Source organism: Vombatus ursinus, unplaced genomic scaffold (genome assembly GCF_900497805.2).
Source record: "Vombatus ursinus unplaced genomic scaffold, bare-nosed wombat genome assembly UNPS02014945.1, whole genome shotgun sequence".
Taxonomy (NCBI): Eukaryota; Metazoa; Chordata; class Mammalia; order Diprotodontia; family Vombatidae; genus Vombatus; species Vombatus ursinus.
In genome coordinates, this window is record NW_020954723.1 from 24,341,053 (window position 1) to 24,365,480 (window position 24,428).

General features: G+C 38.8%; 1 protein-coding gene across 1 annotated transcript in view; it reads left to right on the plus strand.

The window, feature by feature from the left end:
• Positions 1–24,428, plus strand: part of LTBP2 (latent transforming growth factor beta binding protein 2) — a 186,213-nt gene that overhangs the window by 110,872 nt on the left and 50,913 nt on the right. The window contains exon 9 of the mRNA XM_027844768.1: positions 18,287–18,361. Coding sequence (XP_027700569.1) covers positions 18,287–18,361 — 75 coding nt within the window. The remainder of the gene's footprint in view (positions 1–18,286; positions 18,362–24,428) is intronic.

Consider the following 24,428-nt stretch of genomic DNA (forward strand, 5'->3'; position numbering starts at 1 on the left):
GCTTCTTTGTCCTTTAAACATTGATTGGGGTTTCAGTGATTCATCCAGTACTGAAAGAAGGGACAAAATGGTGGAGTGACTGTTAGTGATCTTTGAAGGACTGAGAATTTTGTAAAATTCTGGAGAATGAGAGAGATGTCACAGGATTAGGGGAGGGCAAATGTCCCAATTCTCAAAAAAGGAAGGTAATGAAGTCTGCAAATGATAGGTCAGTGAGCTTGACTTTAATTCTGGCAAAATTTTAGAATGTGTCATTAAAGGGATGGTTACCAAGCACCTAGAAAAAGAAACGTCGATCAACAAAGAGCCGGCGTGACTTCCCAAGAATAGGTCATGTCAAACTAACCTCATTTTATTGTTGTTGTTGTTCAGTCATTTCAGTCTTGTCTGACTCTTTGTGACCCTATTTAGAGTTTTCTTGGCAGAGATCCTGGAATGGTTTGCCATTTCCTTCACCAGTTCATTTTATAGATGAAGAAACTGAGGCAAACAGAGTTAAGTGACTTGCCCAGGGTCACATAGCTAGTAAGTGTCTGAGGCCAGATTTGAACTTATTCCAGGCCTAGCATTCTATCCACTGTGCCACCTGGTTGCCCCTCATTTTATTTTTTAAGAACTACATAATGATAGATCTGAGAAATACTGTAGAGAGCATATATAGAGATTGAAGCCTGACAAAAACTCTTACACTATTTTTGTGGAAGAGATGGGCTAATGATAATACATTTAGGTGCATTCAAAACTGAAACTGATCGACTGACTGGTCATTAATGATTCAATGTCAACATGGAAATAAATCTCCAGTGGAGAGCTCTAGAAATTTATGCTTGGCCCTGTACTCTAATATTTTTGTCAGTGACTTGGATAAAGGCCTGGTTGGCATGCTTATCAGATTTTCAGATGATTAAAAAATTGGGAGGAATCATTCACATGTTGGATGACAGTATTCAAAAATATCTTGACAAACTAAAATATTTAGTCAAATATTTGAAGATGAAATTTAATAAATAAAAATGTAAAATCTTACACATGGATTCCAAAAAATAAATTCCACGAGTACAAAATGGGGGAGGCACAACCAGATAATGTTGTTGTTATTCCATCATTTCTCAATTGTGTCTGACTCTTTGTGAACCCATTAAGGGTTTTCTTGGCAAAGATACTGGAGTGGTTTGCCATTTCCTTCTCTAGCCCATTTTACAGATGAAGAAACTGAAGCAAACAGTGAATGACTTGCCCAGGGTCACACAGAGTCTGAGGCCAGATTTAAACTCGGGGAGATGAGTCTCCCTGACTCCAGGACTGTCGCTCTATCCACTGTGCCACTTAGTTGTTATGACTAGATAATAGTTAATCTGAAAAAAGATCTAAGAGTGTTGGTAGATCACAATTTCAATACGGATAAACAGGATCCATATGACAGCCAAAAAAGCTAATGTGATCTTAGATTGTATTAAGGGAGGCATAGTGTCTAGGACAGGGAAGTAAGAGTCCATATGTACTCTGCCCTGGTCAGATCATATCTATAGTGGTTTGTTTTTTTTTTTCAGTTCCGGGCTCCATCTTTTAGCAACAAAAATTATAAGCTCTAGAATAACCAGAGGAAGGCAACCAGTGTACAGGAGCAAGCACAAATCTCTAGGCCCTCCACTAGAGCTCTCTTTGCATGCAGACATTGAATCATTAATGACTACTTTAGGTCTAGTCATTCAATCAGTTTTGAAGCCGCCTAAGTATATCATGGGCCAGCTAGATGACTCAGTGGATAGAGTGCTGGGCCTGGAGTCAAAAAGACTTCTCTTCCTGAGTTCAAACCTAGCCTCAGACCCTTACTATCTTTGTGACCCTGGGCAAGTCACTTTGCTGGGCCTTGAATCAGCAAGACTGAGTTCAAATCTAGCCTCAGATACTTACTAGCTGTGTGACCCTGGGCAAGTCACTTAACCCTATTTGCCTCAGTTTCCTCATCTGTAAAATGAAGTGTAGAAAGAAATGGCAAACCACTCCAGTATCCTTGCCAAGAAAACCCCAAATGGGGGCACCAAGAATCAAACATGACCAAAAGAATGACTGAACAATGAGTATATTATCCTGTCATGTGAGGATCCGTTAAAGGAACTGATGACGTTTAACCTGGAAAACAGAAGACTTAGGATATACATAAAGGGCTATAATGGGGAAGAAAGAGGAGAATTGAATCTGGTTTCAGAGGGAAGAACTAGGAACGATGGATGGAAGTTTCTGAGAGGCAAGTTTAGGATTAATATAAAGAAAATTAATATTAATGAAAATTAATTTAATTAACATTAATATTAATATAAAGACAATCTTCTTAACAATTAAAACTATCCAAAAGTGGAATAGGCTACCTTGGATGTGGAGGGTTTCCCTTTACTGGAAGAGTAACAAAAGCTGTTTGACCAGTTGCTGGAAGACTTGTAGAAGGAATTCTTGTTCAGCTGTGGGCTGGGTTCATTGGCCTCTGAGGTCCCTTCCAACTCTGAGATTCTACGGTCCTTTGATCCATTCATCAAAACGGAGATGGGTCATGGGAAAATATAAACACTAATGTACTGTTGGTGGAGCTGCGAATTGGTACAACCATTCTGGAAAACAATTTGAAATGATACTAAAATATCCATGAAACTCTACATTCCCTTTGACTCAGTGAAACCACGACTAGACATATCCCAAGGAGATCAAAAGCAGAGGGAAAGATAGAGGGGCAAGGTCCTCTACACATATGTGCCCTTTTGAGTAGTAAAAGAGATCTAGAGTGAGAGTGGACGCCCATTGATTGGGAAGTGGCTGAACAAGTAGTGGTATAGGAGTATCATGGAATATTATTGTGCCATAACAAGTGATGAAGAGGTAGTGATGCAGGGTGGGTAGACAGGTGACTTTGGAGTCAGGAAGATCTGGGTTTAAATCCTGTCTCTGACATTACTGGCTGTGTGAGCTTGGGTAAGTACTTAACCTCTCAGTGTCCCAGGCAACTCTCTAAAACTTTAAGTGCAGAAGAGATATCTATCTAGCATTCCCTATACCAATAAAATCACAGATGAGAGAGGGGTGGGGGAAAAAAGGGAGAGAGACGGAGAGGGGAAGAAGAGAAGGGAAGAGAAGAGAAGTGAGAGAAGAGAGAAATTCAGAAAGGAGGGCAACAGAGACAGAGCAAGGGAGAGGGAGGGGAGAAGAGACTCAGAGAAATGCAGAAAGGAGAATCAGAGAGAGAGAGAAGGAGGAGGAGGAGGAGGAGGAGAAGAAGAAGAAGAAGAAGAAGAAGAAGAAGGAGAAGAAGAAGGAGGAGGAGAAGAAGAAGAAAGAAAGAAAGAGAAGAAGAAAGGAAGGAAAGAAGAAAGGAAGAGGAAGATAGAAAGAAAAGATGAATTTGAAGAATTCAGAGAAACTTGAGAAGGCTTGTATGAAGTAATAGAGAGTAAAGTAAAAGGAAGGCAGCTAGGAGGTGTAGTTGGTAGAGTGCCAGGCCTAGAATCAGAAAGACTCTTCTTCTTGAGCTCAAATACATCCTCAGATACTTGCTGGCTGTGTGACCCTGGACAAGTCACTTAACACTGATTGCCTCAGTTTTCTCATCTATAAAATGAACTGGAGAAGGAAATGGCAAACCAATCTAGTATCTCTGCCAAAAAATACAAATGGGAACACAACTGAAACAATTCAACAACAACAACAACAAAAGTAAAAGGAACCTGGAAAACAGTCCATACAATGAACATAATAATGTAAAAGAAAGCATCAGTGGAAAATTTCACAACTCTGATCAATGCAATGACCAATTGTGAATTCAGGGGATTGATTGTGAAACATGTTACCCATTTCTTGGCAGAGAGGTGGTGGACAATAGGTGAAGAACAAGGCATACATTTCCAGACGTGGTCAATATGTTGATTTTTGCGCTTGACTATACTTAACTTTTACAAAGAAAAATTCTTTGGGGGTAGGGATCATTGGGAAATGAGAGTGATTTTTAGAAAAGAACATGAATAAAACATTCAAAAATAAAATGAAAGTTGGTAAAGAAATATTATGTCTGTTACATAACCCAGACATAGCAGACAACTTGCTCTGTCAAAACAACAAAAAATAAAAGTACTTCAAGTTGATTTGGCAGGAATTGTGAAACCATGCTGATGCCTAATGATCACTAATTTCCTCTTCAAATACTTATGCATGGCTGTTTTAGTGATTTGTTCTACGATTTTACTTGGGATTGATGTCAAGCTCTCCATTTTTTTATTTTGTCAAATATTTCTCAATTATATGTTAAAAAAAAAACTTTTAACATCCATTTTTAAAAAATTTGAGTTCCAAATTCTCTCCCTCTCTTCTACCCCTCCCCACCAAGAAGGCAAGCAATATGATATCGATTATACATGTGAAGTCATGCAAAACATATTTCCTTATTAGCCATGTTGCAAAAGAAAACACACAGAAACCAAGAAAAATAAAGTTAAAAAAAGTATGCTTCAATCTGCAAACAAGATAAATACTGGATAATCAGAGATAATCTCAGAAGAAAGGCATTATCATTGAAGGGGACCACAAAAGGTTTAATGCAGAAAGTTGGATTTTTAACTGAGACTTGAAGGAAGCCAGGGGAACCATGAGGAAGGGATGAGAAGATAGAGAATTCCAGATGTGGAATCTGGAGATAAAATGTCTTATGCAAGAAGACTAGTACCCCTGGATCACAGAGTATGTGCAGAGGGGAGTGAAGTATAAGAAGACTGGACAGGTAGGAAGGGGGCAACTTATGAATTGTTTTAAAAGCTAAGCAGAGGAAGACCATTTTTCTTAAAAAAAAAAAAAGTGGAAATAAAATTAGCATGGGCAGCTAGGTGGCCCAGTGGATAGAGCACTGACTCTGGAGCCAGGAGGACCTGAGTTCAAATCCAGCTTCAGACGCTTACTAGCTATGTGACCCTGGGCAAGTCATTTAACCCTAATTCCCTCAAAAAAAAATTTTTTTTTTAGTTAGCATGTCTTTCTTTCTACCATAAAGTAATAATCATTTACCCCAAATAGTGGGCCTAGTGTTTTTTTTTCAACCTAAACATAACTTTCAAGCCTTTTTGTGTGTGTGCTTATTTTTCGTGAGAGGATCCATCTGGGCTTTAGTGTTCCTGACGCCATTCTTATAGGTCCATATCATTCTCTTATATCTTACTTTGACGTGTGTTCTTGCTTCTGTCTTTTGTACATTTCATTTCCAAATGTGAGTTCCTTGGAGACTGTGAAGCCACATCAGCCTCATCAAATGCTTCTCCTTTCTCCAGCTGTTCAGAAGCATTCACAACTACATAGTTGGGATTTTATTTTGAGTAGCCCCTATACCTCTGGAACCATTTCATGCTCTGTTTTTAAACAGAATGAGATTTATATTATGTGTTTGGGGAATTCAAGTGCTCCACCTATTTGCATCTCTGCTAGTTTTCTTTTCTTTTGTGTGTGTGTGAAGCAATTGGGGTTAAGTGACTTGCCCAGGGTCACACAGCTAGTAAGTGTCAAGTGTTTGGTCTGAGGCCGGATTTGAACTCAGGTCCTGACTCTGGGACCAGTGCTGTATCCACTGTGCCACCTAGCTGCCCCATCCCTGATAGTTTTGTGATGTGTCAGAAGCTCATAATCTATGTTTTCCCTCTGTCCTGGTGGTATATGGTATAATCACATATTAAGTTCACGTCTGTCTCTATCTCCTTTTATCCTATCTAACCCAGGTGCGGCACATGTTGTTGCCTTACTCAGGTCTGTGGATTTCTACATTGGTTTACGAATGTAATGGAGTAGTCTTTGTAAGTCTGGGACCTAATATCAGAAAAAGGAGGACAAGAAGGCAGTGAGCTAGCTGTAAGAGAAGTGTCACCAGGTGATCCCATAATGAGGTAAAAATTAGTGTCTTAGGGGAGTCAGAAAGGAAGCAACACAAGAAAAAGAATGATAAGCCATGCCTCAGGGTGATCTTTAAAAGTCAGTTCAGTCAGTCCAGGAAAAGGGACTTTACGAGGAGCCCAGCTCCAGATGAGAAGAGAAATAAGCATGGACATGGAAGACGGGGAGCTATAGGAAGCTATATGGAACGGAAGGTAGGAAAGCTGTAGAAAGCCATGCAGTGGTGAGAGAGTGGAAGTTCAGAAGAGTCGGCTGCCACAAAAAAGGAACCATTTGGGAAGAGGAAATATGTCAGTCATGTCATGGACAGATACAGTCCAAGTGTTGCTCTGGTGTCCAGGTAATAGTAGAAAACTCAGTAGAAAACATACTCCAATGTTCCAGACAGAACTTCTTTGGAAGATTTATGAAAGAACATGGTCAAGAGTTGCATAGGATGAGAAGGCATGAGTAAGCTGCCATCTGCCCATTCTGCGCTTGTCATGGATGCAATGGATTTTTAAGTATGGCACAATTACCCACTTAGGTGTAATCATTATGGATTACTCATGCATATGATTGCTTCCTTACTCTAATGGTACCCAATGTCATTATATTCAGTTGTTCCAGTTGTGTCCAACTCTTAGTGACTCCCATTTGGGGTTTTCTTGGCAAAGATGCTGGGGTGGTCTGCCATTTCCTTCTCCAGCTCATTTTGCAGATGAGGAAACTGAGGCAAACAGGGTTGAGTGACTTGCCTGAGGTCACATGGCTTGTGAGTGTCTGAAGCCAGATTTGACCTCAGGAAGATGAGTCTTCCTGACTCCAGACCTGGCACTCTATCCACTGTACCACCTAGTTGCCCCAACCTAATGTTAGGAAAGGGGCGTAACTATTTTTGTTCTATAGTAGCTGTATGACCATTGATTGGTCCTATTCCTTCTTTGAACAGATAAGGAAATGGAGACAAAGTGACTTATACAAGATAACATAGCAAGGCTGTTCCTAGATAACAGATCTGGGTCCAGAACTGAGTTCTCCTGGTTCATAGGCCAGTACTATTTCTATATGCTACAAAAGAACCCGTCCAACTGGAGAAGATCCTTCCACTGCCATGTGACAAATATTTGGCCCATCCCATCAAGCCTTACCTAGAATATAGCATTTATTTCCTTCTGTTAAAATCTCAAGGCCAATTGCTCTCTTATGCCTATTAGTGTATAGTCACATGCATATCAATAATACATGTTAGCATCTTATCATATATATATTAATGTAGTAGTATACATATGTTAGTGTGTTAATGTGCATGTTAATATATTCTCATTAATATATAGGCATCTGAGACCATAAGTCTTGTTCCCAACCCTATGCACTTATTTTCTATGAACTACTGGGCATCTCCTCTACAGCTGTTGGGAGGGAGCAGAACATGTTGGAAAGAGGCCTGCACTTGGACGCAAAGAAACCTGGCTTTGCATCCTGGCTTTGGAACTTTACCAGTTTTGTGATTGTAGACAAGTTCCTTAACCTCTCTTGGCCTTTGTTTCCTCACTTGTAACAGGGGGAGGATAAGATTTGCTCAGTCTCACAGGGTTATTGTTAGACAGGCACTTTGTAAATTATGAAGTACTCACATAGCTGTGAGTTATTGTTTGTTCTTTCTCTGTTGTGATATCTGGATTTATAGCATCCCTCCCTCTCTTCTTAAGGCTCTTGATCAAGTTTGCATGTTTCTGGTCAAATGTATTCTTCCAAGTCCTCAGGAGAGTCATTCAATCCCTAGCTAATATCTGGTACCTTAAAGTATGGTTCAGAGAAATAAATCCTGCTCTGATAACAGCTTCTTTAAAAAAAGTTTTTGCTGATGTATCATAATTATCCCCAGTACCCCATCCCCTATATTATAACAAATAGTATTTTAAGACAAAAAAGAAAAAAATCAGCATAACTAATAAAGTCTGAAAATACGTGCAACATTTGTGGGCCTTCCACTTCTGAGAATGGATGGGGTGAGAGTGTCTTCTAACATCTTTTCATTTGAGCCTTACTTATTCTTTGCAATTGCAACATTCTCTTTTGATTGTGTGTGTGTGTGGTTGTTCTTTCCATTTATGCTGTTGTATTCAATGTGTCTATTGTCTTCGTGTTTCTGCTTACCTCATTCTACATCAGTTCATGTAGATCTTCCCAAGCTTCTCTGCATTCATTACATTCATCATTTCTTGTGGCACAAGGGGAAAGGGAGAAGGGAACAAGCATTTATTAAATACCTACTATATATCAGGCACTATGCTAAATGCTTTACAAATATTAACTCATTTGATCTTCACAACAACCCCAGGAGGTAGGCAATATTATTATCCCCATTTTACCGTTGAGAAAAGTGAACTTGAGAGAGGTAAGACGACTTGCTTAGGATCACATAGCTATTAAGTGTCTGAGGCTGAATTTGAAGTCAGGTCTTCTTGCTTTAGGGCCAGTACTCTGTCCACTGCACCCACCTAGCCGCCTCTGTAGCTAGCACAATAATATTCAATGATATGCACGTATCAAAATTTGTTTAGCCATTCCCCAATTGATGGGCATTTACTTTGTTTCCAATTCTTTGTTATCACAGAAAAGTACTGCTATAAATATTGTGTTGTATATGAGAACCTTCTTTTTATCAATGGCCTCCCAGGGGTATAAGAGTAATAATGGAATCTCTGGATTCTTTTGGTATGAAAATTTTAGTCACCTTATATGCATAATTCCAACTGATTCTCAAAATAGTTATACTGATTCACAGTTCCACCCATAATGTACTTATGTTCCTATCTTTCTACAACCCCTCCAACATTAAATAATTTTTTGGTAGTTTGGTTGGTATGACACTGAATAAATAAATTAAGTAGAATTGTCATTTTTGTTATATTGGCTCTGCCTACCCATGAGCAATTAATATTTTTCCAATTATTTAGATCTGATTTTATTTGTATAAAAAATGTTCTGTACTTTTGTTCATTTTGTTCTAAATGTCTTGACAGGTAGACTCTCAAGTATTTTATATTGTCTACAGTTATTTTAAATAGAATTTCTCTTTCTATCTCTTCTTATTGAGTTTTGTTGATAGTATGTAGAAACACAGATGATTTATGTGGATTTATTTTATATCCTACAACTTTGCTAAAGTTGTTAATTATTTCCACTAGCTTTTTAGTTGATTCTCTAGGATTCTCTAAGTATACCATCATATTATCTGCGAAGAGTGATAGTTTTGTTTCTTCATCTCTTATTCTAATTCCTTCCATTTATTTTTCTTCTCTAATTGCTGTAGCTAGCATTTCTAGTACATCATTGAATAATGGTGGTAATAATGGACATTCCTTACTTCATCTCTGATCTTATTGGGAGGGCTTCTAGCTTATCCCAGTTATAGATAAGGCTTGCTGAAAGTTTTAAATAGATACTACTTATCACTTTAAGGAAAACTACATTTAGCCCTATGCTTTCCAGTATTTTTAATAGAAATAATTATTGTATTTTGTCAAAAGATTTTTCTGCATCTATTGAAATAATCATATGATTTTTGTGTTGTTGTTATTGATATGGTCAATTATGCTAAGTTTTCCTAATATTGAACCAACCCTGCATTCCTGATTTAAATCCCATCTGGTCATAGTATATGATCTTTGTGATATATTGTTGTAATGTCCTTGCTAGTATTTTATTTTAAAAGTTTGCATCAATATTCTCTAGGGAAATTTGTCTATGGTTTTCTTTCTCTGTTTTAGCTCTTCCTAGTTAGGCATCAGCACCACCTTTATGTCATAAAAGGAATTTGGTAGGACTCTGTCTTTACCTATTTTCCCAAATAGTTTATATAGCCTTGGAATTAATTGTTCTTTCAATGTTTGGTAGAATTCATTATGAATTGATCTGTTCTGGGGATTTTTTCTGAGGGAGCTCATTTGTGACTTGTTTAATTTCTTTTTTCTAAGATGGGATTATTTAAGCATTCTGTTTCCTCATCTGTTAGTTTGGCAATTTATATTTTTGTAACTATTCATCCACTTCACTTAGATTGTCAGATTTATTGGCATATAATTGGGCAAAATAGCTCCTAATACTTGCTTTAATTCCACCTTCACTGGCAATGAATTTACCTTTTCCATATTTGGTATTGGTGATTTGGTTTTCTTCTTTTTTTATTCAAATTAACCAATGACATCTATTTTATTGACTTTTTTTTCACAAAACCAACTCCTAGTTTTATTTATTAATTCAATGGTTTACTTTCTTTAAATTTTATTAATCTCTGCTTTGGTTTTTTAGGATTTCTAACTTGATGTTTAATTGGGGATTTTTAACTTTTCCTAGTTGTTTTTTTTTTAAGTTGCATGCCCAATTCATTGATCTGCTCTTTCTCTATTTTATTGATGTTAAGTGTTTAGAGATATAAATTCTCCTCTAAGTACTGCTTTGGCTGCATCCCATAAATTTTAGTATGTTGTCTCATTGTTGGCAGTCTCTTTAATGAAATTATTTATTGTTTCTATGATTTGTTCTTTGACCCACTCATTCTTTAAAATTAAATTATTTAGTTTCAAATTAATTTTTAATCTGTTTCCATGGCCTTTTTATTGAATGTAATTTTTATTGTCTTATGCTTTGAAAAGAATCCATTTACTATTTCTCTTTTTGCATTTGTTTGTGAAGTTTTCATATGCCCTCAATTTTTGTGTGGGTGCCATATACCACTGAGAAAAAGATATATTCCTTTCTATTCCCATTCAGTTTTCTCAGAGGTCTGTCATAGCTAATGTTTCTAAAATTCTATTCATATTAACTTCTTGTTTATTTTTGGGTTAGATTTGTTGGTTCTGAGAGGGGAAAACTGAGGTTCCCTAGTAGTATAGTTCTGTTGTCTATTTCTTCCTATAACTCATTTAATTTTTTCTTTTAAGACTTTGGATGCTATGCCATTTGGTGCATATATGTTTCATTTTGATATTGCTTCACTGTGTCTATGATACATTTTAGCAAAATGTAGTTTTCCTACTTATCTCTTTTAATTAGATTTATTTTTTACTTGTCTGAGATCATGATGGCTGTCCCTGCTTTTTTTTAATATCAGCTGAAGCATAATAGATTCTGCTCCAGCCTCTTATTTTTACTCTGTGTGTCACTCTTTTTCAAGTGTATTTCTTATTAAACAACATATTGTCAGATCCACTCTGCTATCTACTTCCATTTTATGGGTAAGTTCGTCCCATTCACACTCATAGTTATGATTACTACATTCATAGTTATGATTACTAACTATATATTACTCTCTATCCTATTATTCCCCCTGTTTATCCTTCCTTCTCTCTCTCTCTCTCTCCTTCTACCCTGTCCCTCCTTATAAGTCTGTTTTGTTTCTGAGCACCACCTCCCCCAACAGCCCTCTTTTCTATCACCCAATCTTCTCTTATCCCCCTCCCCTCCTACTTTCCTGTAGGGCAAGATAGATTTCTATACACAGCTGAGTGAGTATGTTATTGACTCTTTGGGCCAATTCCAATGAGAGTAAGGCTCAAGCATTACCTGCCACTCCCTCCACTGTAAAAGCTCGTCCTTTCATGTTTGTTTTATGTGAGATTATTTACCCCATTTTACCTCTCCCTCCCCCATATTTCAGTATATCCCTCTTTCTCAACTCCTTTATTTTATTTTTAAATCATCCTATCATAATCAATTCACATCTATGTCCTATGTCTGCGGATACTCCCTCTAACTGTCCTAATAATGACAAAGTTCTTAGGAGTTACAAGTATCATCTTGCCATGTAGGAATGTGAACAGTTTAGCCTTATTGAATCCCTTATAATTTCTCTTTCATGTTTACCTTCTTTATGCTTCTCTTGAGTTTTGCATTTGAAAGTCAATTTTTCTATTCAGTTCTGTTCTTTTTATCAGTAATGCTTGAAAGTCCTCTATTTCATTGAATATCTATCTGCTTCCCACCCCCAAAGGATTATACTCAGTTTTCCTGGGCAAGTTATTCTTGGTTGTAATCCTAGCTCTTTTGCTTTCTGGAATATCACATTCCAAGCCTTCCAATTCTTTAGTATAGAAGCTGCTAAATGTTGACTGTGGCTCCATAACATTTGAATATTATTTTTTTTCTGACAGCTTGCAATATTTTTCCTTGACCTGGGAGCTCTGGAATTTGGCTATAATATTCCTGGGAGTTTTTATCTCTTTCAGGAGATGATGAGTGAATTCTTTCAATTTTTATTTTACCCTCTGATTTTGGGATGTCTGGGCTGTTTTCTTTGATAATTTCTTGAAAGATGGTATCTAAGCCCCCTTTTTTTTATTATGGCTTTCAGGTATTTCAATAATTCTTAAATTAGCTTTCCTTGATCTATTTTCCAGGTCAGTTGTTTTTCAGATGATACATTCCACATTTTCTTCTATTTTTTGTTCTTTTGATTTTGTTTTATTGTTTCTTGATGTCTCATGGAATCATTAGCTTCCATTTGCCCAATTCTAATTTTTGAGAAATTATTTTCTTCAATGGATTTTTGTGCCTCTTTTACCATTTGGCCAATTCTGTTTTTTAAGGTGTTACTTTTTTTTTTTTAGTATTTTTTGTGCCTCCTTTATCAAGTTGTTGACTCTCTTTTCATAATTTTCTTGCATCACTCTCATCCCCCCCCATTTTTTCTTCTATAGCTCTGATTTGAGAGTTAAAATCTTTTTTTTTTAAGCTCTCCTAGGAATTCTTTTGGGGCCTGTGACCAATTCACATTTTTCTTTGAAGCTTTGCATATGGCTATTTTGACTTCATTGTCTTCTTCTGAGTTTGTGGCTTGATCTTCCCTGGCACCATAGTAACTTTCTATGTTTTTTTTTTGTTGTTGTTATTTGCTAATTTTCCAGTCTATTTCTTGACTTTTATCTTCATATTAAAGTTGGGCTCTGCTCTGAGGGTAGAGGGGGCACTATTCCTAGCCTCAGGTTTTTTGTGCTAATGTATTCAGAGGTTTTTCTTGGGGTCTGCAAGTTTTCAGTTCTTCCAAGGTGGTATGATCTAAGGAAAGGTGTGGTCACTGCTCTCCTAGCCTGAGCTTTGGTCTATGAGTGACCATAGGCATTCTTTTCCTCCTTGGGACTGTAATCAGGGCCTTTGCACCTCTGTGGTCTCAAGCTCTAGTGAGCTAGTGCTCCTCTTAGCTCTGGGACTGTGACATGGAACTGCATATGGTCATTGCAACATAGTCCTACACCCAATGTCAACAAAGAGTCCCCTGTAATTTCCTTCTGACCAGTTATACAACCCCCTTACTGTTTATGTTTTGGGAGCTCCTGAAGTTACTGCTGCAGCTGATGAACTGTCTCCAAGGCCTTCTACTGGTACTCTGATACTGCCTGGGCTGGGGGGGGGGGGGTCTGACCACTACCCTGCTGAGACAGACCTTTTCTGCCAACCTCTGAAGTTGTCTTGGGCTGGGAAATTGTTCCACCCTGAGCTTTAGTTGGTTCTACCCCTCCAGAAATCAATTTGAGGCATTATTTTAAAGTTGTTTGGAGGAGAATTTGGAAGTAGATAGGTGAGTCCCTGCCTTTTCTCCACCATCTTTCTCTTTTTCTTAAATACCTGCTCTCCCTATCTCTCCCAGGTTGGAAGTGCAAGGGCTACTTATCTATTCCTACTACTGATTTTCCCGGGAAGTTTGATTCGCTCCATTTCCAATTTGGGTCAATTTGGCCCTTCGTAGGCAACCTGGCAGACCCCTTCTCCTGGGGGTTCATGATATTGATGTCTCACTCACTTCATTGGCTAGCCTAATACAGCTCAGAATTTCCAAGCTCAAGAGATACCCTGCTGTTAGCCTCCCTGGGAGCTGGGATTGCCATCCTATACCACCATGCCTGGCTGTGTTACATTCTTATACTCACTAATTTCCTGATACTGATTCCAATTCCTCTCCACCACCTTAAAATCTTTTTCTTCCTGGTATTCTTCTTGAATTATTTCCTCCATCCTGCCTAGCAACCTTTTGTCCCATCTATGAAGTCAGAATGAAATGACCTATTCCCCAAGCCCTTCTGCTTTCTGTGTGACTTTGACATTAAAGAAAAGGCATTAAACTCTGCTTTTCCAATGCATCCTAAGGGTCAGCCTTCTATATGTGTTATCTCCTCCATCAGGATGGGAGGTTCTTTTTTTTTTTTTTTAGGTAATTGGGGTTAAGTGACTTGCCCAGGGTCACACAGCTAGTAAGTGTCAAGTGTTTGGTCTGAGGACAGATTTGAACTCAGGTCCTCCTAACTTTAGGGCCGGTGCTCTATATACTGAGCCACCTAGCTGCCCTGAGAATGGGAGATTCTTGAGACCAGGAATTGTCTCACTTTTCTATTTATATTCCCAGCACTTAGCACAGTGCTTTGCATATAGTAAGTACTTATTAAATGCTTTACTAACATGAGCTCCTATTAAAATCTCAAATTCAGTTTGATTACTATTGATATTCTACTTATTGATATATAATACACAAAAATATATGTATGTATAAATATATTATAATATATACTATAGTGTTATATAGTATAATATATTTTATTTGTTGTGTATTAATAATATATATGTGTGTATATGTGTATGTATGTATATATACACTGCCTTGAAAAGATTGTCAGTAATACCACTGAAAGACATCATGGTATAGTGGAGAGATCACTGGTTGGAATTCTAGGTCCCTGCCACTAACTAGCCATGAGACTTTGAGTAAATTACTTCATCTTCCTGGGATTCCATCTCCTTAGCTATAAACCAGTGCTGTTTGTTTAGATGATCTCCTAACTCTGCAACTCTATTATTCTATTAATGTGTGTTCTCCAAGCAACATTTGGTCATTCTTTTCTTTCTTCTCCCAAGGCAGAGCTGGATATTCATAGCTCTTTCCATAATTGGAAGATCAAGCCCCTTTCTCTAACAAGAATAAATTACCCACTGGGAATAGTTCCTGTGCTATGTAGGAAGAGTACTGCAGTAGCAAATTTAACAAAAGTTTTGGAGGCAGTCAGGTGAAAGTAAGGGCAAATATTGATATTATCTGCAATAAAGACTCAGTTATCATTGAGGGGATGAGCTTTGATATGTACATTCCTGAGTGAACTTTTCTTATTGTATCTTAAAGCCAAATAGAAACATCTTTTCAATTATTCATTATTTGGAATTAGCCCCACTTCTTTTCCTTTCATTAGCTTGGATAATTGAGATTTAACTGTATTTATTTATTTATTTATTCATTTTACTCCTGCTCTACCTTTTCCATTCCCCAAATCAACTCAGCCTTTTTATTGAGAGTATAATCATCCTGGTAGGTGAGGGTGACAGTCCCTTCATACAAGGTTCAAACCAGCACTCTTTTGTGCTCAGGTAGAAAATAAATAGTGATCCATAGATGCTTCTTTCTTCCTTGTCCTGGAAGAAGGAGACAGCATCACAAAGTCAAAGAGAAAAAGGACAGAGGAAGGTCTGGTGACTTAAATGGACCTACCTGGAAGCTGACTTGAGAACTAAGAGAAAGGACTAGAAAGATTAGGTGATGGGATCTGTAAGTGTGAGAGTTGGGGACCCTACCTATCAAGTCTAGTCTCATATTATTCCCCTATGCATACCTTCTTCTCCTGCCAAACAGGACCACATCCTATACACATCTTGTCTCTGTGTCTTTGCTCATATGGTTTCATATGCATGGAATGCCCTTTTCTTCTGTCTTTGCTGGCTAAATTCTTTTTAGGGAAGATTTATAGATTTGTGATTTCATTAGTAGTCAAGTCAACAACTTCAAATTGGAGAGGTTACATTACTTTCCCAGGGTCACAAAACCAGGTGTGACAGAGCATAGAACTTAATCTTCCTGATTCTAATACCAGCCCTCTAACCATTATACAACACTACCTCTCCCAGAATTCCTAGTCGTTTTTTATAACTCAACTCAAATGCTTCCTCTGTTCTCCCATATTGGTAATGATCTTTCCCATTAGACTCCCATAGAACTTTATTCTGTATTTTTCTAATATACTTATTACATGCAATTTTACATGCAATATTCTATTTTATTACATAATTTTACAAACAATATTATATACAATAAGTATTATATACTTATTAAACACTTCTGCATTTTTCTGATATACTTATCATATAACATTATGTATTATAGTTATCTATTTGTGTCTTATTCCCCTTGTAGAATGTAAACTCCATAAAGGTAGGGATCCTATCTTACCTGAACTCAGTATCTCTCCTAGGACACTGCTCAACATACAACAGACTCTTTTTTTAAAATATTATTTTTTAAACATTCTTTTCCTTTAAAATTTTTAGTTCTGGGGCAGCTAGGTGGTGCAGTGGATAGAGCACCGGCCTTGGATTCAGGAGGACCTGAGTTCAAATCCGGTCTCAGACACATAACACTTACTAGCTGTGTGACCCTGGGCAAGTCACTTAACCCCATTGCCTAACCAAAAAATTAAAAATTAAAAAAATTAAAAATTTTTTAGTTCCAAAAATTTTAGTTCCAAATTCTCTTCCTCCTTCCCTCCCCCACCCATTGATAAGGCAAGCAATATGATTTCAATTATACATGTAAAATCATGCAAATCATCTTTCCATATTAGCTATATTCCCAAAAAAAGCAAGAAAAACAAAGAAAATGAGAATATTATACTTCAATTTGCATCAGTTCTCTCTATGGAGGTAGAAAGCATTTTTAAATCATGAGTCCTTTGGAATTGCCTTGGATCATTGTATTGATCAGAGTAGCTAAATCTTTCACAGTTGATCATCATTACAATGTTGCTGTTACTGTGTACAACTATTTCCTGGTTCTTCTCACTTTACTTTGCATCCTCTCAGTTTCCAATTCTTTGCCACTGCAAAAAGAGCTACTATAAAAAAACTTTTCTACGTGTAGGTCCTTATCTTTTTTCTTTGATCTCTTTGGGGTACAGACCTAGTAGTGGTATTGCTGAGTCAAAGCGTACACAGTTTTATAGCATTTTGGACATAGTTTCAAATAGCTCTCAGAATGGTTGAGTCAGTTCTCAACTCCACCAACAGTTCATTAGTGTACCTATTTTTCCCTCAAATCCTCCAGCATTTGTTATTTCTGATAGGAGTAAGGTGGTACCTCAGAATTGGTTGGAATGTAGAGATTGTGAAAGGGAGTAAACTATAGACAGCCTAGGAAGTCAGGCTGAAGCCAGATTGGAAAAGTCTTTAAAAACCAAACAAGAGAGTTTATCGTTAAACCTGGAGGCAATGGGGTAATTGAGTTTCTTTGAGCAGAGAATACATGATCAAGTCTGTGATTTAGGAACATCAGTTTGGCAGATAGATGGAGGATGTTGGAGCACTGAGAAACTGGTTGCAGAAAGACCAATTAAGAGACTATTGAAAGAGTCATAGGGTCATAGATTCAGAATGGTCCTCAAAGGCATCTAATCCAACCTCCACATTTTCCAGTGGAGGAAACTGAGACCCAGGGAAGCTAAATGACTCTCCCAGATAATAAATGTCAGAGCTAGGAATTAAACCCAAGTCCTCTGACCCCTGAGACAATGTTCTTTCTACAGTTCCATGCAGGTGAGAGGTTATGAGGACCTGAATTAAGGTGGTTGTGATATGCACAAAGAGAGGGAAATAGGTCCAAGAGATATTGAGGGAGAACTGACACGACTTGGCAATTGACTGGATATGACGCAGGGGGAGGTTGAGGGTGAGTGAAGAGTTGGAGATGAATCTGAGGTTGCAAACCTGGGTGACTGGAAGGATAGGGAAACTCTCAACAGAACTAGAGAAGTTAGGAGAAGAGGTGAGTTTCAGGCAGGTGTTCTTAACTTTCATGTGGACCTTTTTGGCAGCCTATGGATCCCTTCTTAAGGATCCATGCTTTTAAATGCATAAAATAAAATTTATGGAATTACAAAGGAAATAAATTATATTGAAATATAGTAGGGCAACTAGGTGGCGCAGTGGATAGAGCACCAGCCCTGGAGTCAGGAGGACCTGAGTTCAAATCCAGTCTCAGACCAGACCCTTGACACTTACTAGCTGTGTGACCCTGGGCAAGTCACTTAACCCCAATTGCCTCGCAAAAAAACAACCTATGATGTTCGGACCCTAGGTTAAGGACTTGCAGTTTAGAGGGACACATAATTAATTCAATTTTTAATATATTGAGTTGGAGATATCTAGCAGGTGGAGATGTCCAGCAGGCAGTCAGAGATGTGGGACTAAAGCTCAGGAGAGAAACAGTGTCTTAGAGACAGTTAAGTATGTATGACAACAGATGTGTAACATGAATTCAATGTTGAATATTCTTGATTAAGCCTATTTTCTCGCTCCCCAGCTTTCCCAGTGATTGAAAATGGTCAAGTGGAATGTCCGCAAGGATACAAGAGACTGAATCACACTCACTGTCAAGGTAAGAATGGACTGGAATTCCAGGTTGTAATAAGAAGGGGTGTAAAAAGAGGAAGACTGTTAAGAGTCAGCTCTTGGTATAGACACATTGACCTCATCTCCACATTGATATATCATGATAGCTCTCTAGTGATTTGGAAGACTTCAGGTGTTGCCCCCCAAACCACAATTGCTTGGCGGTAGTGTGGTATTATGATGGAACCCTGGTCATGGATTGGAGGGAAGCAGTTCAGAGGAATGCAGGGGTTACCCCTCAGGAATCGAAGAATGAACCCGCCTAAGTCTAAAGTTGGAATATTCAGGAAAAAGGACAGAGTTTGGAAGCACCACTCAGATAGGGTGTCTGCTGAATGACTTTTCTCAAGAATCTGACAAGTACAACCTTAGTCAACCAGATTTAGTCATTCCCTATCTATCCATGGACTGGGTCTTCTGGGTCTGGACTTTCGACTCCCCAGTGAAGATAAACAAATAAATAAGAAGCTTTCTACTCTGATTGCCAAGGAACCAAACATGGTTGTTTAGGTCATTCTTTCCATTATCCCCTGGTCTATAGCTGATGGGACAAATACTGGGACCTTCCCCTATCCTTTTGGATGGGTTCAGTCCTCTTATTAAAAGCAAGTTCTTGCCCTCCCTTACTCTCCCTACCCTGTTGGAGACTCTGCAAATGAGCCTGGTCCGAGAAAAATTAGAGTTAGACATCTGGAATGGATGAGGGCTGATGTGGGAACAAAATAAAAAGACCTGATCATACCTAGAAAATAGTGTCATTCCAACAGACTATAGCAAGAGCTTGAGAGATTAGATGGGCTGGTGGGAGGTACCCTGAGGGTTCATGTTTGAATGACTTCATGTGAAGAGTATATAGTAGGATACGTGTGTAGGGGAAAAGGGTACAGGGAATTCTCTTAGTTGCTTTCCTATAGAAAAGTAATTGGCTATGTTTTGCATGACTTCACATGTAAAATTAATGTCATATTGCTTGCCTTCTCAATGAGTGGGAGAGGGAGGGAAAGAATTTAGAACTCTAAATTTTAAAAAAAGAATTTAAAAAATTTTTTAACTGTAATTGGGAAATATTTAATGAATTAAAAAAATAGATGATCACAGAAAAAGGAAGATTAAAAAAAAGAAAAGTAATTGGCAAGAAGGATTTGTAATCTGGGTAGGATAATCATCTCAAAGAAGCCCTAGATGGAAAACATGATTGCCAAGAATCAAAATCACAGAATTTCAGCTTTGAAGGGGACCTCAGAGGGTGTCAAACACAATCTACACATATTCATTGCAACATCTTCACTTGATAGTCATCCAGCTTATGCTTAATTTCCTCCAATGGTGATGGTGGTGGTGGGAAGTCATCTCCCCTTTTCAGAGACAGCCTAAATTGTTAGGCATTTTTCCTCCCAATCTTGAATATACCTCTTTGTAACTTTTCCCCATTACTCCTAGTTTTTCCCTCTTGTGCCAAACAGAGCAAATCTAACCCCAAGTGTACTTGGAAGTAGCTACCATGTCCCCTCTGAGTCTTCTCTTTCCTAATAGCTTCAATTTATTCTCATATGGCATGATATCAAGGACTTCTAACGTTCAGGTGACCCTCCTCTGGACACTCTCCAGCTTTCAACATCCTTCATAAAATGTGCTATCCCAAAGCAAATACAATATTCTAGATGTGATCTAACTAGGGAAGCAAAGTGTTGTTGTTATTCAGTCATTTTTCAGTCATGTCTGACTCTTCATGACCCCATTTGGGGTTTTCTTGGCAAGGATACTGGAGTGGTTTGTCATTTCCTTCTCCAGCTCATTTGACAGATGAGGAAACTGAGGCAAACAGGATTAAGTGACTTGCCCAGGGTCACACAGTTAGTAAGTGTCTGAGGTTGGATCTGAATTCAGGGCTTTCTGACTCTAGGCCTGGTGCTCTATCCACTGCATCACCTAGCTGCCCCACAGAACATTCTAAATGTGACCTGACTAGGAAAGCAGAGTACAGTTGAACCATCATTCCCCTGGTCCTAGATAGTATACCTCTCTTAATATAACGCAAGAGGGTATTATGCATGTGTATGTACATACACACACATACACACATACATGCACGCATACACCTATACAAAAATAAGAGCTTTGTAAAACTTAAGAAGGTACATAAATGTCAGCCATCATATATTTCTATCTAAATTATATCACTGACATGCTGACTGTGAGATGTTAAAGAAATGAAACCAAGGAATGGAGAAATGGTAGCAAAACAGAGACCTCATCCTGAGTGTGACTAACCTGTCACAACTGCTAAGGCTCTAAAGATTTGATTTGGTTTTCTTAGACGAGGCACAGCTGGCTGTGACAGGGAACTCTATCCAGGGTCCTGTCTTCTTGACAGCTAAGAAAGGCCAGTGTGGGCGAAACCAGGGAAGCACCTGAATGGCCAGCTGCAGTATAGGCAGAGTAGATGCTCCTCAAGAATGGAACCGCTAGCTTGTCGAACCGCTGAGCATACGATGCTTTCACAGTCCCTAAACTCCAAGGCAGGCTGGAGACTTTGGCGCTGTGGGTTCTATCCTTGGCTCTGTCTCTCCCTCCCCACAGGGTTGGCACTCTTACCTTGGCCATAGTGCCCGGGAGAGAGATTTCTTGGGCACGTATAAGATCTGGATCACTAACCCTCGGGGCTTTGTCTGAGACCCCAGCTCTGCCTCTGTGCGGTAAAGTAAACAGTCCTCACTTGGTAGTGCCTGGCAAAGGCACCAGGACTGATGGAAACCAGGTCCCTATTCAGCATGAAGCATTTGAGATCCCCTCTGCTGGCTGTGGAGCTGGGAAATAGAGTCTGAGAGAGAGAGATGCCAAGAGGCTGCTTTACATTAGAGGCTGGCTTGAGTTCTTTTCCAGAACCAAGGCAGCAACACCAAGTGTTGACTGGTCCTGATCTCATGGACATACCCTGAAGTATAGGGTGGATATTTCTGGCTCTTCTCCTGGAGAGATTGTTGCCTTTCTCCCTGTGGGGTGGCAGCAAGGGGTAAGTGCATGACATTAGCAGTAGACTCTCATGTAATTGTGAGTCTCAGATATTGGCATCACAGGTAAAATCAAAATCCTGACTTGAGTGGGGGTGGGGTGGGGATGGGGGTTGGTATATTTCAAGAGAGGTAGAGCATCCTTATCTTTTAAAAAATTTGTGATGAACTAAAAAGCCACCAACAATAAAGACAACCAAATAAAATGCAAAGTAAACAACAAAATATTGCATAGAACCTTTAACATTCAGCAAAGTAGAACCAAGAAAGTGAACAGAAAACCAAAGAAGACTAGTTGTGCGACCCTGCGCAAGTCAGTTAACCCTGATTGCCTTGCCAAAAAAAAAAAAAAGAAAAGAAGAAATGAATTTGATCTGTCTCTCATTTCCATATGAGGATCTGCGGTTTGCTGTTGTTTTTTAATGTATAGTTGTAGCCAGTGTGAGGATGTGAATCCAGTTCTGCTAATCTCAGTTTGCATCATTTAATAGGATTATAGATTTAGAGCTGGAAGCAATTTCAGGGAACATCTAGGCCCACGCCTTCATTTTTACAGATGAAGAACTGAAGCCCAGGGAAGTCAAGTGACTTACCCAAGGTCACATAAGAAGAGGCAACGCTTCCAGTGCTCTTTCTGCTATGCCATACTGCCTTTCCAAAATAAACAAACAAACAAGCAAACAGACAAATTACCCTTCGGTTCTTCCATCCTATTTTGGTGACTAGATAGATATCTTCATCTTGATCCTCCCCTTTATCAAATACAGCACTTTACTCTAGGTTTACTTTGCTCCCATTATTTTCTCTCCTCACGTCCTTTCCCTGTCCCCCCTCTGTTTCTCTCATATTGTTAGGGTAGTGATTAAAGGAAATTGTTTCTCTTTGAAATGAGAGGAGTTGGTGGAGGACAAGCTTCTTGCAAGGACAGGATTCATATCAGTCAAATCCAAATAGTTTGGTAGGAGCCCAAATATGTGAGTGTTGCAGTCAATGAGCATTTATTAAGCACTTACTATGTACCAGGTGTAGCTAGGTGATAACCGTGGAGAGAGTGCTGGCCTGGAGTCAGAAAGCTCATCTTCCTGAGTTCAAATCTGGCCTCAGGCACTTATAAGCTGTGTGACATCGGACAAGTCACTTAACCCTCTTTGCCTCAGTTTCTTCAGCTGGAGAAGGAAATGGCAAACTAATCCAGTATCTTTGCCAAGAAAACCCCAAATGAGGTCATGAAGAGTTGAACACAACTGAAAAACAACTGAACAACATGTACCAGACACTATGCTAAGTGCTGGGGATAAAAAGAAAAAAAAAAGGCAAAGGTCAGTCTCTATTCTCAAAGAGCTCACAGTCCAAGAAGTGGAGGAGGAGACAATATGCAAACAACTATGTATAAACAAGATATGTACAGGACAAAGTGGGAGTAGGTCTCAGAGAGAAGATATTAAGAATAAAAAGGACTTGGGAAAGGCTTTTACAGAAGGTGGGAATTTAGCTGAGACTTGAAGGAAGTGGAGATGAGAAGGGAGAGGGAGTTCTGGTCATGGGAGATGGTGAGAATGACTGGAGTTGGGAGATGGATGAGGAATAGTAAGGAGGCCACTGTCACCAGATCACAGAGCATGTGGAGAGGACTAAGGTGTAAGGAGCCTGCAATGGTAGGAAGAAGCCAGGGTAAGAAGGATGATAATAGAAAGAAAGATCATGGGGCAGCTAGGTGGTGCAGTGGATAGAGCACTACCCTGAAAGTCAGGAGGACCTAAATTTAAATCTAGGCTAGCTGTGTGACCCTGGACAAGTCACTTATCCTTGATTGCTTCAAAGAAAAAAAAGAAAGAAAGAAAAAAGATAGAATTGGAAAGGCCCTCAGTGGCCATCTAGTTCAACCAATCTCATTTTACAGAGATTATTTCCCAGAATGTCGTAGGCTAAAGATGAATAGAAGAAAGGCAGCAAACAGACAGGGAGCTCTTGAAAGAAGGCAAACCACAGGCCAGCGGCTAAGGAAACTCATCTGGGAAGGAGAGGGCAGCAGTGGCAGCAGTGGAGGAACGGGCTATTGGACCCCATTGTCAGACTTTCTGAGCTTAAGATAGGATCCATGGGAATTGTGACAACCTGGATGGGCAGTACAGATGAGCAGGAGCGATGGATGCAGAAAGGATGATGCTCCCACAAGAAGCAAGAAGCAAGGAGGACCAAGGCTGAAAAGGGATACCAATTCAGTCTTCCCAAAAGATGCTCCTTCTCCACCCACATTGCAGAGATTATTCTTATCGCTATTAGCAATTTATTTCTGACTACCGGACTTGGGTCTGATTCCATTTATATTCTTATCTGTTTGTAATAAATAAGTTTCTGCTTTCACTGGCTGCCTTGGCTGCAAACTGATGATCTAACTAGAATAACCCAGAAATAAGTAGAATTCAAATGTTTCCGAAGAGTAGATTCCTGGGTGGGGGCTCAAGCCATGATGCTATTTTCAGTTAAGTCTCCAAGACTGAACCTAGTCTGTCTTTAGTTGACACATGGGTTACATTAGCAAATGATTTATCTTGATCTAAGAAGTATGAATTGTCTTAAGTCCTTTTGAAGGTGCCCAAAGACTCAGCTATTTTTGTAAGATTTCCTTGAAGTGGATATTTCTTTCTGCAAATTTTTAAATTGGTAGATTTTTGAATGTTTATTGCCTGCCTCAAAACAAATACTGAGTTTTATTGGGTAGATAGTGAAGAAATTCATGCTTTTTAATTTTGTTTGTGCTATATTCCAGGTCTTTTAATAGTCCTTTGTCCTTATTGTGAAGTCCAATATGATGAATGTTCTTTGGTAGGAAATTTCTGTGTTTCTTCTGACAGCTTGATGTTTTTCTTTAATGTTATAATCTTGGAGTTCAGCTGTAATGTGTCTAATAGTACTGAATCTAAGATCCATCTTTGTCAAAGTCCTATGGATTTTTTCCCTTTGTATATCACAACCTGTTTTGGCTGATTCTAGAAAGTTTTAGTGAACATCCTAGAATTTAGCATTTAGAGTCTTTATTTT